The following is a 17,285-nucleotide window of genomic DNA, read 5'->3' on the forward strand; positions in this document are numbered from 1 at the left end:
TTCCTTTTTTTTTTCTATTTTCAACATTATTTTTAAACATACCTTAAAAAATGTATTAAAATGGGACGGGGAAAGCTTTGCATTTCGGATAAACGTGATGTGACGCTGCTACCGAACTGAAAAAGGATCTTAACATATCCGCTACAGTTCTCACATGTCTAAGGGAACATGGTGTAAAAGGTTGTAGTCCACGAAAAGTCCCTCGTTTAAATGGGAGAGATATACCCAAGCGCATGAAGTTCGTCAAGGAACATTTAAATTGGACATGCGAAAAATAGATGATCTTTTTAGGGTCAGATGAGAGCCTTGGTCGGATATGAATAAAAATAACAATTGTAGTTATTTGTCATTTCCCAATAAGTGAATTGTTTAACCTTTCTAAAAAGGTGTTTCAGCTCTTTTTAAATCCTAAATTAAAGGTAGGAGACTTATTCAAAGTTTTACTGGGCATGTGGTGCTATTTTATTTTTCGCAGCTGTGCCACTGTGTGTACCATTTTCACAATAAACACAGGACCGAAGCGACTCCCTAAAAACCCTATAGAACGGTAGAGTCCACACAAACATTTGTACGAATGTACGAGCCCATGACATTTGTACGAAAGTAATGTCAAACCGAAGAATCTAAAAACATCTTGTGTTACGCGCAGTTTGTTGCTTCATTTTATTTTTTTTTGTTGTGTTAGAGACTTTCGTATAATTAAATGCTCCTATAAACGCCACATATTCATTGATCGTCGGGGTGTCACTTGCTTGCTGATTTTGCCTTTGAATTATACGTTTGTCTAGTATGAATGCATTCTGACCAGATTAATCGATACAAGTTTTTTTTTTTTTGCCCACTCGAGCACTTTATTACGTAGACCCATGAATAAAAAAGAGTCCATTTACAATTGCGCCCTTAGTAGATATCACCAATTCAACAACAGCCCTCGTTCTAGGCGGCGGGCAGGAAGGTGAGCTTTTCGTTGAGCTGCAGCTGAGTTTTGATGAGCTGGGAGAGCGTGATGACCAGCAGGAGGTTGCGCACGTTGGCGTTGAACATTTGGGTGAACTGCTCGTGGGTCATATGCGGCACGGAGTGGATAAGGTCTAACAACTGTCGGCCGACGGCGTTGTCGGGCGTCACCTTGTGGGCGATCACGTCGTCAACGTACTTGAGAATGAGGTCCAGCAGGGACTGAAGTTTTGTGGAGGCCTCCGAGATTTGAGCCAGGTCTAGCATAGGCGGCACGGTCTTGGGACGGTGGGCGGGCGAAACGCCGACGGTCTTCTGGAGCAGCTTGAGTCCAAATGTCTCCGGCTCGTAGCTGGTCAGCTCGACAGGAATGGGTGTGAACATGCAGCCGCTCTTGCCGCCGGGCACTCCCAATTGAATGCAGACGTAGGCGCGCAGGCCCATCCTTCCGCCCTGGAGCGAGGTGTCCACGGTGAGATGCACCGGGTTGTTGCATTCGCGGGCGTAGTACTCGTGGATTACCGAGCTGTGGTTGGTCACGTCGTTACCGGTTGCCCACCAGCCCACCACGCTCTCGTTGGAGTTCACCTTGCGGTTGAGGTCGTACATGTCCAAGGCGTAGCTCAGTTCTGCCTCCACCTGATCGTCGTGTTCCTTGTGCGGCACACAAAAACAGTTGGTAACCTCCACCACACCTTTGTCCACAGAACCGAGCAGGGTGCCGATGACACGGTGCGAGTCCGCGTTCCGCCGCTCGAAGGCGTCCACCACCTGGAAGAGCACCACCGGGTGCACGCGCACGGTCAGATTGAGGGCCGACATGGTAATTTCTGCTGGCGTAGATTTGCAAGAGGAATTTCCGTCAAAATTTCTATTTAGCCACGCTGAGCGTATGTTTTAGGGATGCAAGAAAAAGACCTATCGATAGTGCGGGTGTCGGGGGATGGCCTTTGGAGCTATCGCGGCTGTCGTGGGTTGCTTATCGATATCGGCAATACGATGTATCGATGAAATTCGGTGGCAAGCGTTAGTTCATTGAACATTTTATTTAAATTTGAATTTAATCATTAACTACCTGTTAAACCTGCCTTACACTGTCATAAACAAAACTGCCCTGTGTGGTTTTCACACAACGCTTCTAACAAGAAATGTTTGTTTATTTAAAAATTGGCAAAAGAGGACTGCAAAATAAAATATTTTTTAATGTGACTTTTATTCTGTTTGTGGGTGTTAAAGTGGGCGTGGTAATGTTCTGCGTCCGCTTCACAAGAATTTGCATGCTTAATTTCAACTTCCTAGCTTTAATAGTTACCAAGATCACAGCGACAGATCGATTCTGAAGTGATTCTGATTAAGAAAATATAATTAAACACGAAAGAACTGCATAGTCGAGTTTCCCGTCCATCTGATACCCCTTACTCAGCAAGTGGAAGTGCAAAAAGAAATGTCAACACCCTTTTACTGCGAGTAATGGAAGTAAACATTAAAATGAGAATGTAGATAATATAAGTAGATGTACAGTTGATAAGCTAATAAATAATAACATAATTTGTTATTGAATTAAAAAATGTAACAAGACAAGAAACAAAGCAACAATTTAATTTTAATAACCTAACAAAATTTCCTAAAGTATCTGGGCTGCCAGGTCGCCATAAACGAATCCATTGTTCAGTTTCCTGGTGACCGGAAGGAATATTCGAAAGGCCAATTTGGGTGATCTGCTCTGTTATTATACGGAGTTCCACGGGGTCTGTTTGGGTAATGGGTATGCCCAATGTTTTGTGCCGCTCCAAGATACTTAAATGAAAATATCTCATCGCCTAAGTCTGCTAACATTATTATAGGGAGATACAAAAATACATTTTTAGGAGAACGCAGCAGATATATTAGACGAATAGATAGAGAGATTCCGCTAGAATGAAGGTATTCGAAAATGTGTTTTTAGTAAATATTTATCAATCTTGAATTAAAACTTGCTATCAGCATACTTACCATAGATATGGTCTTATAAATCAAATTTATCTTTAAATCTTGATTTCGATATTGTCGAAACGCGAACAATCATCAATTGTTGTTTCTATTATGACAAAAATAACCAAGGAATGTTTTTATGTCCGAAAGCGAAGTGAAAATAAAATGAGAAAAATTATTACAGAAAGCGGTAAATATTGTCAAAATTCTTACAAATAAACACATTTTTTATTAAATACGATTTTTACATATGTAATGCGCACTTAGCATAAATACGCTTGGTATTGTATGTGTATTCCTACTTGCGATTAGCAAATAGTGTCGCGGCGGATACAATACCATGTAGTCACTGCCGGAGCAGGTCCTACCAAACTTCGCACTTTTGGACCGGATTCATGGGTGAGCCCTCCGGACACTGGAAGTCCTTGGCGAAGTCCTTCATGTTGCTGAGTGACCCAAGGACTCGGAACTCGGATGGCGAATGCACTCCGGTAGTAATACGCATCTTGAGAGATTCTAAAAGAATAAATACAGATTTGATCAACATGGATTATGATCTACATAAAAACCAATGATAGGTGGTGCCTTGTGTTAAATACCCTGAGTACGTATTACGATTGCTTGGCATGTTCTTACCTTTGCGGTATTTAGCGCACCAAGTCTGTCCGGCTGCCACCCAAAACATCTGCTCCGGGGTGTAGTCCAATCCGGGCAGCTTTGCCTCCGGTCCGTGCTTCTCAGCCCATCTGCGGTAGGCAATGTAAGACTCCTTGACGCCACCATTGTCGGCGATATTCTCCCCCTGGGTGTTGATGCCATTCAGCTGCCGGAAAAGGATCGTTAGAACCTGGATTGCCCTCCGGAGCGGAATCACTTACGTTCAGTCCCGTGGCCGTTTCGGTGTAGTTGCCGTACTGCTCGATGATGCACTTCGCCTTGGCCAGATAGGCCTTCTGGGTGTCCGGGTGCCACCAGTCCCGTAGGTTGCCCTTCACGTCGAACTGGCGACCCTGGTCGTCGAAACCGTGGGTGATCTCGTGACCAATGACGTAACCAATTGCGCCAAAGTTCATGTACTTCGGACGTTGGGCGTTGAAGAAGTGTCCCTGCAGGATTCCGGCCGGGAATTCTAAAAAAAAATATAACTATTAGTAGTAGCGAAATTGCTGGTCGCTGGTTGCTGGTTTGTTGTTAAGACTACAGAAACAAATTTAAAAAGCTTTACCACCGTATCAAAGCTGGAGGCACACAAATTGAAGATTTAAATTTTATGAGATTTTCAAGAGTTTACACCGGTCCAAAAAAACGACACATTTAAAAACGCTCTGTAAAAGCGAATAAAGACGGTAGCTAGGCCAAACTAATTTGTTTCTTTAAAATTCAGAAAATCCTTCACCGAATTTATTTTTGAGTTGGACTTACGAATACTGTTCTCCAAGGAGGAGTAGAATGCGTTCACGATCGCCGGGCGGGCGTGGCGAACCCAGTCCGTCTTGTTGACCGGTAAACGGAGCTTGTTGAAGGAGTAATCCGTGCCGAATATGTTCATGCCCAGGAACGACTCGAAGTACTTGTCGGGATCGATGTCGAGCTTGGCGTAGTAGGCGGCCAGCTTCTCGTTGTCAAGCATCTCGTCTGGATAACCGATGTGGGTGGCCATGCTGTGCAGCTTTAGCTTGGCCTCCTCCTTTGTCTTGGAGTCCATCCAATTGACCTCGTCGAGGATGTCGTTGAACACGTTGCGGATTTCGTTGACCATCTCCAGGGCGTTGGCCTTGGAGTCCTTGTGGAAGTGCTTGCCCACATAAAGCGATCCCACGGAAATGCCGAGACTGGGATTCGACGTGATAACCGATTGATTAGATGGCGCGTGGTGGCGTTTCGATTCAGTGTGATGTCGGATGTTGGAGATTGTTGAATGAAGTGTGCAGTTATTAAAATGGTGGATGTACACAACGCAAATAACAATATTGGGACGGGAGATTGGGCTCTGGTTGGAATAGGTCGCAATGATGCGAGCACAATGAGCTTTTGAACAATGTTAGGACCTTGAGGGCACTTGCACCCAATGTGCGTGAAACAAAAAGTGCTCATTATTATTACGATGCTCTACAGACTCCTGACTCCTTTATATTACACATGAACATCAACATTTTCGGCTTATTTGCTTAATGACTCTAGAAAACGCCAACAAAGAAACAGGTAACCCAATAAGGAAAGTCGACACTTCGACATATACAATGTGAAATCTTCTTTTTTTGTGGTTTTCGGCTTTCGGGTTTGGCGTATCACCAGAAATTGGAAAAACAAATAATAACACGAATGAACTCAACACTGAAAATTGTGGGACAGTTTTAGGCGGTTGTGGGCGTTTATCATTATTTTTGATTAGTTTTCCTACTATTGCAGTTTAAAACCGAAATTATGAGTTCTTAAACAACTTTCGTATACCGAATTATACAAATGAAGAGTAAATAATCGGTTTGAGCAGGCGGGTTCGGTTTGGAGTGTTCTTTGACAATGCATGATATGTGTGTAAATTGGTCATTTTGAAGAAAACAGTTCTGTTTGAGGAAAACAGTTCTGTTTGAAGAAAACAGTTCTCTAAATAAGTACCTATAGAAATCTTCTTCGCATATTTCATCCATGCTGCAAATCACAAAGAAATCAAAAAAAAAATACAGAAACAGGGCAGAGATTCGAGACACGAAATAGAAGCCCCCCTATGACATTAATCCTGGGAAGGGGTTGTAAGGATCCCCCACTAACCTGCTCGTGGCGATGTCGACGCACTCCTTCCACCTAGCCTCCTGTTCCTGGCGCCCGGACAGGGCAGTGGCGTACTCCAGCTGCCGCTTGCGGAACTCCTCACTCAGAAATCCCACAGAGAAGCCGTGGATGCGCCAGAACATATAGTTGGCGATGACACGCTTTGGCGTCCTGCCCAGCAGCTTTCCAAGCTCCTCGAAGAAGCTGGGCACCGACAGGTTGATCATCTCGTCTTCAGCCACGTTCAGCCCCTCCGGCAGCAGGGCGTTCATGTAGTCCACCCACTGCACGTAGGGGTATGCGGCCTGAAGCTGCGCGGTGGTCCTTAGATTGTACAGCTCAGAGGAGTTGCGACGCTTCTCGTTGGGCCAGGAGATCTACGGAAAAAAGGTGCTGATGCTCCTAAATTCAATCTTTGTCAGATACTTACATTGGCAAGGGCGATCTCGAACTCCAACGAACTCAGCAACTCCGTCTTGGCCAAATCCCTATTGGCCCCGAAAAGGACCGCGATGTCTACCATATACTCGTAGTAGGCCGTTACCAGGGTCTCATTGAATCCCTTCACGAGGTACTCGCGACTCAAGGCCAGAGAAGACTGATCCAGCTTAAAAATAAGGAGATATCCTATTAAAACATCTATCCTATTAAAATTCTTATTACATTATTTATTCTGAAAATACAAATAAATTAATGTTAAACATTTCTGAAGCTTATTGTGCACGATATCTTGACGTTCATACAAAATAACAAAGGAACGGGGAAATATACATATAAATATTACTTGGATCTAACTAAAAGCGAACGTTTTATTACTAGGGGAAGGTCGTTAATAAATAAGGTAAAAAAAGCGGTCCCTTGTGGAACCCCGGATATGACTCGGAGAATACAAGAAAGAAAATTTTTTAAAAGAGCCCGTTAAATAAAATTTAGAAGATCAACAGGGAAACCTGATTAACCAAGTTTCCATACCAGAAGAGAATGATAAACAGAGTCAAATGTTTTACTAAAGTCAGTGTAAATGGCATCTGTTTGAAGTTAGCTCCAGAATTTTAGTGGTTGTTGATCTGCGTTTCATAAAACCATGTTGACATGGTGATATAATTGACCTAATAAAGTGATGCAAAAGAAGAGTGATAACATATTCAGCTAAGAGATAAGGTAAATAATTTTAGTAGAGGCTTGCACAAGACTTTGATCGCAAAGGAGTGAGCCTTCGCTTAGAGTGGGGCAAAAGTAAAATAATATTGGAATATTGTTTGGAAAAACTGGTCAAATAGATCTAATGATCCGATGTTACCGTAGTATTTTAAAAAAGTAGAGAGGAAGGGTAAGAAGTGTATTTGAGCAAAATGTACGTTAAAATTTAACTGAGCACTTAAATATATAAAAAACATAGATATAATATATGATATATGGATCTTCAGCTTGAGTAAAATGTGCTACTTTTGACAAAAACCCTCTTTTAGGACTTGTTACAAATAGGTTGAGTAATTAAACGTGAGAATTTTGAATACGATTAACTTGCGACAACGAAATGTAGTGTTTTAGAAAAAGGGATATTTAATTATTTGTCTGAGGGCCACCAATTGGTTTTTATCGGACAGCTTTCTTTACATATTCTGCGATTTCAGAAGACGTCGGAATGTACAAGCAGTTAATATAAACAACCCCATCGGGTTTCAATATTTGTAGCTAGTTAAATGCTTATATATAATCCCCACTTGATCCCAAATACTTTTGGATTTGCAATGTCTTGTCATTTCTACCTTTCCCGTTAAGATGTGTTTTTGTAATCATATTATATACTGTGTACTGTAAGACATTGCAAATTAACATACTTCAAATTACAAACTCACATCTATAAGCCGCTTAGTGCTGTTCTGCAAATCCACTCCTATCGAAAAGTCGATGATGTAGTCCATGCTGAATCCGGCGGTGCGGAACTTCTTGACCTGTTCCTGCCAGGTCCAGCTGTCGTCCGCGTTCCAAGATTCTCCCTTGATTAGCGGCCAGCCGCCCAGCTTCTCGGCCATTCGAGCTATGGGCTCAGGGCCCAGCGTCTCGATTAGAGCTGCGTAATATTTAAATATAGTATCGCAATAGCAGATAATTAGAATGATCTATTAAGTGGCTCACTTTTGTTCATGCAGGCCCTGTAAAGCAGGTTGGGCAGTCGGAAGTGCTTCGGCTCCGTTTTCGGACGCTCCGCGGTGATGATGTCCTTCAACTGCTCCTGCAGTTTGTCAGAGATCACGGAGAAGGTGCTGATGGAGACCTTGTCGTCGGGGATGTTCTCCTCCTCGAGGTATGTGCCGCAGGCGAACTCGTAGAAGTTGTCGCACGGCTCCACCTCCGGCTTCATCTTACGCAAAACGGTGGAAGCCGTGTGGATGCACTCCTGGGTGAGACACACGTTGCCAGAGGCGCCCGCCTTGTCCTTTGAGGCGGTGACCGTAGGCACCTTGTTTATAGTGGTGCTGTCACCGAGGAGGGCAGTGGCCTGTGGATTCGGCGGGAGACTGCTCGTCCTCAGAGCATCGCTAATCCAGAGCCCGAACCCGGTGGCAATCACTGCGAACATGATGCCGAGCGCGACCAGCAGACCTCTTTCCAACTTGTTGCGACGACGCCACCAGTTGGGGTTCCTGTGCATTTCACAAATTTGATTCGGTTAATCAGAGCTAAGCACGAACGTAAAATTAAATAGTAATCTCGGTAGGTTTAATTATTATGAGTAATGAACCCACAGCTTTAAATGCTCTTTGAACTTATTTCAATTTAGACTTGTCTTTGGCATAATTTTCTAGATTTAAAGTTTATTTAAAAAAAAAAAGAGGATAAAGGATAGTGAGTTCACTTGAACCCGTTTTTGTTTTAAGCATTAACATTCAGGATGAAAATTACTACGAGCCCTTGGTCAGAACTCACTTAAATTTGAAAGAGCGATCCTCCATATACATATGATCGATTGGATTCTTAGACCCAAAAATTGCTACCAGCTGCATGTAATTGTTGACCAACTTCCGATTCCCCCGGACCCACCAGCCCAAATGGTAGTTGATTTGGAAATATGTAGCTTTATTGTTGTTATTTCGCCGTTTAACTGGTTTAATGTTAATACTATAATATGATCCCACACAAGTTTGAAAAATCATTTTGGCCGTCCAACTCGTTACCACATTTGAGCGTTTGTGTTTAATGTGATTCGAGAGTGTTTCGCACACACGAAGCCTCGGGCAAAATAATTTCAAAAGCCCACCCATTTCCGTGGTCAAAGAGCTAGTAGCTGGGGGAAATCAGTGGCGAAGCGAAAAAAATACACACATAGCGATGAGTTTTTGCACGCTTCAATTATTGTGAAAAGTTGTAACGTAATAAAGCTAAAACCGAGTACTTCGGGTCAGGGCGAAGATGCGTTAAACAAGCGATTAAGGCACAGGCCGTGTATAAATTTAATCCGCCTAATATACATATACATACATACTCGTAGGTTTATAGATATTTGGAAGTGGCGGGTCTGGGGGGAGGAATTCCACAACCAAACGGGCTGGGAGGACCCAGCGGAGTATGTCATAGCTGAGTATTTAACCAAAAAATACGCTATAGTCACCGACATTAAATCAATCATTCAGTTTAATGTAGCTGAACGTCCCCTAAAGCTAATGGCACAGAATTGCAAGCACCAAAAATATTAATGACTGGACAGTTCGTGATTAATATGTGTGTTCTAGGTACTCCTCACAGAATTCCCATTCCCATTTGTGGCCACTTGCACTTTACCAAGCGGATGCGACCCATCTTCAATGAGCACTTGATAAAAAAGGCTAAATAAAAGTTGTATATTTTGACCCGGAGTGTATGAACGATGTCAGCGCCATCTAATATATACATACATACATGTGTACATGCCGGATAAAACTCGAACGAATTTCGATATTTCGCAAATTAAAGCGAAGTCAATCGCAAACCAGTCCCATATATGTTCAACCATTTTGGCCAGCGATTAATTGCTCGTAATGCTTTGGAGTTAACAGAGTTGAACGACACGAGAGACTGACCTCAGTGCACTGTTCTGGATTACCTACCACGATGCGAACATTGCAATATTTTCTAATTGTTACGGGTAGCAATATAGAGGTAATGATGTAGCGGGCAAATTACGAATTTAGAAACAATTATGTAAGATTGTTTCCAGTAACATCAAATAACGCGCTTATCCAGTGCTCCCGGAAATAGAGTTTAAAACTAAGACACATGACATTCTTTTGTAAGTGTTTATCCAAAGACATAATTATGGTGCTTTACAGCTAGGCTCAACTTAACTGCTGCCAAATTTAATTAATATAATTGATGAAAAATCTACATATATGGGAGAAAGAAACTACATTTGCTTCTTCTTGTTCTGGGAATAAACACGAATTGAATGCGGCTTACTAATTAGTAAGCTTGTAAGTTTTCACTCCGTTGTATAACCCACTCGCAATCTCTGAGCTGCCAAATATGAGATATGACTACTGATCGTTGCTCAGCACAATCCTCCTGGTCAATTAAGTGAGCGCATGGAGGCATTTTAGCCGGAGATCACGATCGCCGGATCACCGGAATCCCGGGGACGCAGATTGGAGGTATGTAGCTCCGCTCGGTTGACGCAATGTCGCACCATAGTCATATTCCGGTTACCTCTGTTCCGTTTCGAAATCGGATTCCGATGGTCGTGCTCGACCCGTGCTGTATTGGCTGCCGCGGGGCACTTGCTTTCTCGGCTGTGGGTGCACAAGTGTCGCCAACGTTATGTAATGGCCAAGTTGGCGGTGGGCGAAAGGCGTGGAGGAGGGAGCGGGTGGTACTGGGGACCGTGTCAACAGGGCGCCCAGTTTGAAGCCTTGCCTTTGTCTATGTTGCCCAATAAATGTGTCAAGTGCAGGTGGCGTTCCTCCGCCATTGCCCTCCTGGCCATCTACCTATAAGTCACCCCCTCCTCGGAAAAATGAATGAATAACATGAGAGGATTTTGACTCCGGCAGACCGAAGCCCACGTACCCTTGCAGTTAATAATAAAAGAAAAAGAAAACTTGTATACCAAATAACTTTATGATAACGAAACACAAAAAAGCTATGATTTTATTTCTATTCTTATCATTTAATATTTCGACTACATAATATGGTCGGTCGTCCGAAATTGGAATATTAAATAAATTTTATATTTTCAAAGAAAACGAATTATAACATTATAATCTTTGCCTGTACTTATCGATTATCTCTTTTGCTGCTGTAAGATGTAGTTATACGATCCAGACCTTTCCGAAAAATGTACTACCTGTCTCCTTTAACGCGTTGCAATCTTCCGACGAAACCAATATACCCTCTGCAAAGGTATACAAATAAAACGTATACATAGGCGAACTATGCACACATGAAAACGCACATGTGCGCCGCAGTTAATACCTGTGGTGTGAATGACGTTTGGCAATTTTTAGACTTCGGGTTTTATTGTTTTCACTGTTTTTAATTTTATTTGGGTGTCCCTTGCCGTTGTATTCATTAAAATGCCAAGCCCTGATCGACAGCCACCAATTTATAGTATCATCATCTTCCTTCTTGGCACAAAAAGGGGTATACTCTCCCTTGAGCCTATTCTCCAATCGACGAGCATTCACCTTGCCATGTATTTTGCCTAATTGTCGATGATAGGTGGCCTACACCCCTCTGTCAAACTGGTTGAAGAATTTGGCATGGATCAGGATCAGGATCAGGCACCTAGTGGGGTGAACTACATTTGAAATGAAATTACTGCTCACAGCCCATTTTTTTTCCCAAAGAAAGAATAAGCCAGAAATGACCACCTTAAATCAGTGGCAATAGGGAAAGTAACCATCTAATGGCCATTTTGAACCAATCACTCAGGAAAACTGCTTTTCAAAGTGACTCAGTTCAATGTAATGTAATGTTCTGAGTAAACCCTATTCGACCAATTAGGAGGTTCCTTACACAGTGCAACTGGGTGGTTCGTAGTCACTATTTTTGCGGCTGTTGGGCTTTTCGTAATGCCCAAGCAAAGTGCTACGACAAATTGCCTTTCATGTGTTAATTTGTGCCACAGACACAATTACCTAATACATTTTAATTTGAGCGAGTCATACGGTTGCGATGGCGGTGGCGACTAAGTTTCAGGCGTTCTTTCCCGAATTGTTGATAAGCGCTTTTAATTGCCCAAAGAAAATTAAAAACTTCCACATACGCGATTTCACTTATCTGAGCCTTACTGTCCTCTCCTCTGTGCGTTTGTGTGGTCAATAAGAGGTCACTGAGATATATTTAGTAAGTGGATCGACCTAATGCTGTCAAGAACACTTGTCCCCTCATTTTAAAGTCCAAAATGATATGAAAACACAACAAATCGCACTTTCCTTCTATAGAATATTTTTACTCAATCAAAAATCCCAAAAATCTTGATTTTCTTAGTCGTCATAGGCCGTCTTGCAGTGGCAGGGCTCCAATAAATTTCAATAATCGCATTATCTCGTGGGCTTGAACTTGGCTAGCTAAGTGGATTTGTTGCGGCACGGAGATGGATCTTGGCCAAGTGGGCGACGGTGAGTCCCGGAATGGAGCAACAGCTGCAGCCTGCGACGACAAACCGTTGAAACCCACTTATTAGCAGGAAGAGGGCAATTTACAGCAGGCAGAAAAAGCAGCGACAATGCAATTTACCCAGTGCCATGCCATTTAATTTTCTACCTTCAAAGGGCTTGCGGGCAGGAAGGAAAGCGGAAGAACGGAAAAGCGGAGCGCGGAAAAGCGGGAAACGCAAGGCGCCACAGCCAAAGCCAGGGCAAACCGCAAACCGCAGGACGCTTATTGAGAGGACTGCGAGGAGCGATGGGGTCACACTGGAGGGCGGGTGCTTCAATTGGCCGTGTGCATACACTGACAAGGCCGAATGCAGTAGTTTTCTGCTGTCGCAAGGCAGTTACTACAAACGGTGCCGTGCATGTCAAACCAAATTAAAATTTTCCTAAGTCAGCATTGAATTGGCCCAAGTTTACTTATTTTATATGCGTCAACCGTTACGGCCGCCGGCGAAATTTTCAACTCGCGATTTGACCTTAGGTATTGACTTATCAATAACAAAATTGAACACTTTTTAATGCAAATATGTACGCAAATAAATAAAGAAACGAATTTTAATTGTGCTTATTAACTGCATAACAATTACGTTCAATTTCGTGAAGAACTGAACTCAAAGTTATTTAGAGTCCCGGAGTTGCGACGATCAATCATCGGTATGACAAGTACAAAAATTATACTACATAATTTTATTATGCGCTAAATGACTAATAAGCCGCAGACAGCATCAACAACAATAAAAGCCAGAAGAACGAGGACGCCCAAGTGAAGAAAGCCGAATAAAATACCTTACCATTACGTGAGCTACACGCTCCAAAGTCTTCCCGAATTACGGAGAACCTTTGCCTGAATTAAGAGTGTCGCTGACCTGATTTTTAACGAACAACGTACGTCTCATAAGGAAGCCAGAAGAATTACCCAGTACGAGCCAGACCCTCCCACTGGAGCAATAAATTACTGGCTATATTGCTAACAAACAACTGCTAACGAAGAGTACTCGTACAACTGCGAAAGGCATAAGGATGTTTTGATTAGCAAAACGTGCGAACACTATAAAGCGTGTTAAGGCTTTTTATTAAGAACAAGTCAGGAAAACAGTTGCCAACAGGTTTTCTAAAACAGGTGCTATCTTTTAATCTTATAGTCGTGCTACCTTTAAATCCTATTTAAAATCCTAATCCAAAAATCATGCTTTTGTAAAGAAGATTACACAGCAATCACAACCACGATCGATAAAAATAAAACCTATAGGTCTATATGTCTCCGCAATTACACTCTCGCCAAATGAATTCCGCTTTCTCCGAAAGATTATAATGGGTGTCGTATTAAAAATCAAAGCAGAGAGAAAGTGCCAACCAACTGTGTTTAGAATCAACTTGATGCGATTTCAAACCCATTCGGCGATCTTGTGTCCAGAAAAGCTCAGCGTTTGCGTAACCTACGACTTTATTTGGCTGTTAAAGGGGGAAAAGCCAGTAAATGCCAAAGGGGAATGGAGTATCTGTTAACCGCAGAAGTCACCTTCAGCGGGGCAAACCAACAAAACGCAACCACAAGGCCAGGAAAACTGTGCTGACCATAATTGGAGTTGCGCTAAGGTCTGCGTGCAATTAATTATGCAATTTGAGCAAATAGCTGCCGAGCTGTAAAAACATAGGCCCAAGTCCAACAAGAGAGTCAGCAATTCTCGGCTCTTTTTTGCTTCATCCCCCAAAAACACAAAAACCCAAGAACAAAAGTAAGACATTCTGTATTAGTCAAATAATGGTAGAACCGGATAGGCCATTCTATCAAAGGTATGACTTTGTTTGGTTTTTCTTTGTTTTACGGGCATTGCCTTTGCAACGCATTTCATTGAAGTTTGGTCCAATATTAAATCCGCATGACTTATACCGATAGAAACTCATATACGGCGGGTCAGGCCATGAACCATTAAGGAAAGGGCAGCAGCTTAAGTTACGCAAAGCTAACATAGAAAGATTTGCATAAACAAAGTGTATTCATTTTCGACTGCACCTACTGGAATATAAATACATAATAATAGAAAGCAATACATTTTTGTTTACACTCGAAATAAACATAAGTAAAAAACCTGGTCGGTCAAGATGTTAACAGCTGATATGTTGAATCGGTGTGTTTATGCGGATTCGATTATCCAAAGTTTTGGCACAGAGCAGACGTTTTAATGAACTTGTAAACAATGCTTGGTTAAGTCAATCCCGAAATTGGCTGGCATTTCTTATCTGTAGCAAATATTTTGTGTTTGCTTCTTAAACACAGTCATTGAACATGCTCAGTGCAATTAACAATACAATAGCAAGTTTTTGCCCAAAGTTTTCTACTGCAGAGAACAATGAGATGTGGGCAGTGGGAACCGGTAGTACGTACATATGTACCTAAAACGATTCCGGTTACACGTCCCTGCGCTAAAATACTAATAACAGGTAATTCACAAAAATAATAAAATAGGAAACAAATCGATTACATTTTAATGACCGTACTATTTAGTCAACTGCAGAAACACGCAAAATCCATTACCCTAAGTTTAACATTGCTTATCAAAGTAATCGGACTCTAAAACCACTAGATAATCTCTTGGGCTCGTATGTGAAGCTTTCCAAAGACATGTTTGACTGAACTCGATTCACCCAAAAGTGAACAGTTAACCCCGGCCAACAGAAACTCGTTTTTAAATGTCCATCCAGGCATCCAAAGCCAAATGAATCATTGTCGGGAGCTGGACTTCGTTTTATAATTGTCATAGCCAAACTACATTAAATAGCCAAAAAAAAGATAGTTTTGGGCCTGCGTATACTGGAACTCTGTCTGTAGAATATTTTGGGAGCCACAGACTCTGACTCTGCCCATTTATATTTAGTGTAGCATTTTCTCTCTGTGCTTTGGATTTGGTTTGCCCAGTTCCAATGATAAGCCAAGGTCTCACTGAAAGCCTCCCAAAACAAGTTTTTAATAATCATGCGCAGCTTTCTTTTTACACACAACCTCCTCGGATATGTGGTTGAATGCCAAGTGGATAGGATGGATAGTGAAACCGCCTGTGCGACACTACTTTGGATTCGTATTGAGATTGGGAGTTCAGGGAAAACAGGAATCGAATTTTGGGCGAGGTGCCCATACTTACTGGATAACCGTCTGCATGTTGGCCAATTCGGTTTAGCTTCTGCCTGGTCTAGTAATATATATTTTATTTTACGTGGTTTAATTAAGGTTAAGAAGAATTAATTGCCCTCAGCCAGCACTCAATGCAAACTCAACGTTCGTTACACGATTGCAAGTGTCTTCAATTCGAAACCTAATGGTTTATTGACTTAGGTTTGCCCATCTATTTAGCGATTTATTTATTTACACAGCGCTCCATCTCCAGCAGCACGGAATTCGAAACAAACTGCCACACACCGATGCCTGCTCCGCAGATCAGAGGTGGAATCGCGGTGAACTTAACTCGGCAACGAACGAAGACCGACTGGCGCTTCGCCGCTCCATCGCAATCCCTTATAAAAACAAAAGAGATAAGCTCGCCGCCGCATGGCTGAAACTTGGATACTCTGCAGCGAGGTATTTTACACACTGAATCTTTTCGTTTAGAACATTGCTTATATACAGAGGAACTGAGTTCAAGTTATATCGATTATAGCATACCAGAAATTAGCGCACTACGGAATCCATTTAGGATGTATTTTGCAAAATTATGTTTGTGGTACGCCAAAGCAGAAGTCATCAAGTCATATAAAAAAGAAACGCGTTAGCATCGATAACCAGATACCCGTGGATCCGCTAAGAGGAGCAAAAAAAAATAATAACATACTATAAATGTTCATCATAAAGCCCATACTTTCCCGGTTTTGGCTCGTCAGAAAATGGTGCGGACCCCTAGTCTTATCCAAAAACAGCGGAGATCGCTATAGTCAGGCACCACGACTATTAGATACCCGTAGCGAATGCTAAAGAGCTGCGGGTAAAGTGACGATATGTCTGCAGTAAGAATGCAAGAACTCTACCGCTTTGCCAATCTTTTGCCGGAGAGACTTTTACTTTACTTTAAATTTGAAACACCGTGGACATGGATAGACATACATAGAGTAAGTATACATATAACAACATTTTCCTTACTTTTTAGAAATAAACCTTCCTTTTGGTCCAAAATAAAACAGTGTGCCTCGAGCAAAAGAGTTGATTTTTACTTAGTTTTAAAGCCTCAAGGCAAGTAGTCACATTTTGCCCCGCTGTAGTCTTTAATGGATGGAGGTTACTTGTACAAGAATTTATTGCATGTCGAAACCAGAAACTACAAATACATGTTTTTAATTATTTGTAAATATACACAAACCAGATGTTGGGCAGCGCTGTTAAGTTTCCGAAGGGTATTGATACGGTTGAATTAGCTGACCGGCTCGACTTTATAAAAAATTGTCCCTTAGGTTTATGTTTTTTCAATGAGTATCAGGAACTTTTAGGTTTGTACTGTATTTTTGTGCTTTCGCCTGATGGAGTAGGCCTAATGATTTTCCTTCAGTTTTTCCTGTTTTTCTAACCGATATTTTATGCATCAGTTCGAGACGAATTTAGGCAGATATTTTTGCGGTACTGAACAATTTTGTAGCACGTCCTTAGCGCTGCAAATTAAAAGTTATTTAAGTCGAGAACTAAAGTCCCTAATCAACGTATTTCTCTTCGTCAATTTGAATAAATGATCTATTTTAAAAAACTATGTATTTACATAAATTTATTTATATTAATTGGACTTGAATAGTTTAAACATTTATTTGCCCACCATGGCAACTTAGAACAGGAACTCAAACAAATGAAAAGGTAAACATTTAATGAATTCTGAGTTGCCTAAAAGTGAATACGGACAAATGTCTGATAATAAAACAATGTAGTACAAAATGTATTATTATTTGAATAAATTTTAGAATAATAAATTCTAAATATTAATA

General features: G+C 41.7%; 2 protein-coding genes across 3 annotated transcripts; both read right to left on the reverse strand.

Moving 5' to 3' along the window:
* Positions 1-634: 634 nt before the first annotated feature.
* LOC6535319 (eukaryotic translation initiation factor 3 subunit F-1) lies at positions 635-1,880 on the reverse strand. The gene has a single exon (XM_002095939.4). It carries the CDS (start codon positions 1,777-1,779, stop codon positions 937-939), a length of 843 nt encoding a protein of 280 aa, XP_002095975.1. The 5' UTR covers positions 1,780-1,880; the 3' UTR covers positions 635-936.
* A 1,223-nt stretch (positions 1,881-3,103) lies between these two features.
* On the reverse strand, positions 3,104-15,819 carry LOC6535320 (neprilysin-2). 2 transcript variants are annotated; one of them, XM_015191575.3, is made up of 10 exons: positions 15,470-15,819; positions 7,837-8,345; positions 7,557-7,771; positions 6,128-6,304; positions 5,698-6,074; positions 5,545-5,577; positions 4,351-4,760; positions 3,807-4,057; positions 3,565-3,751; positions 3,104-3,444 (listed from the first exon to the last, which is right to left on the reverse strand). In XM_015191575.3, the coding sequence occupies exons 1-10, from the start codon at positions 15,484-15,486 to the stop codon at positions 3,293-3,295; spliced, it is 2,328 nt and encodes a 775-aa protein (XP_015047061.1). In that variant the 5' UTR covers positions 15,487-15,819; the 3' UTR covers positions 3,104-3,292. The 2 variants fall into 2 exon arrangements, with proteins under 2 accessions (XP_015047061.1, XP_002095976.1); XM_002095940.4 differs by lacking the exon at positions 5,545-5,577.
* Between the last annotated feature and the right edge of the window lie 1,466 nt (positions 15,820-17,285).

Source organism: Drosophila yakuba, chromosome 3R (genome assembly GCF_016746365.2).
Source record: "Drosophila yakuba strain Tai18E2 chromosome 3R, Prin_Dyak_Tai18E2_2.1, whole genome shotgun sequence".
NCBI classification, from domain to species: domain Eukaryota; kingdom Metazoa; phylum Arthropoda; class Insecta; order Diptera; family Drosophilidae; genus Drosophila; species Drosophila yakuba.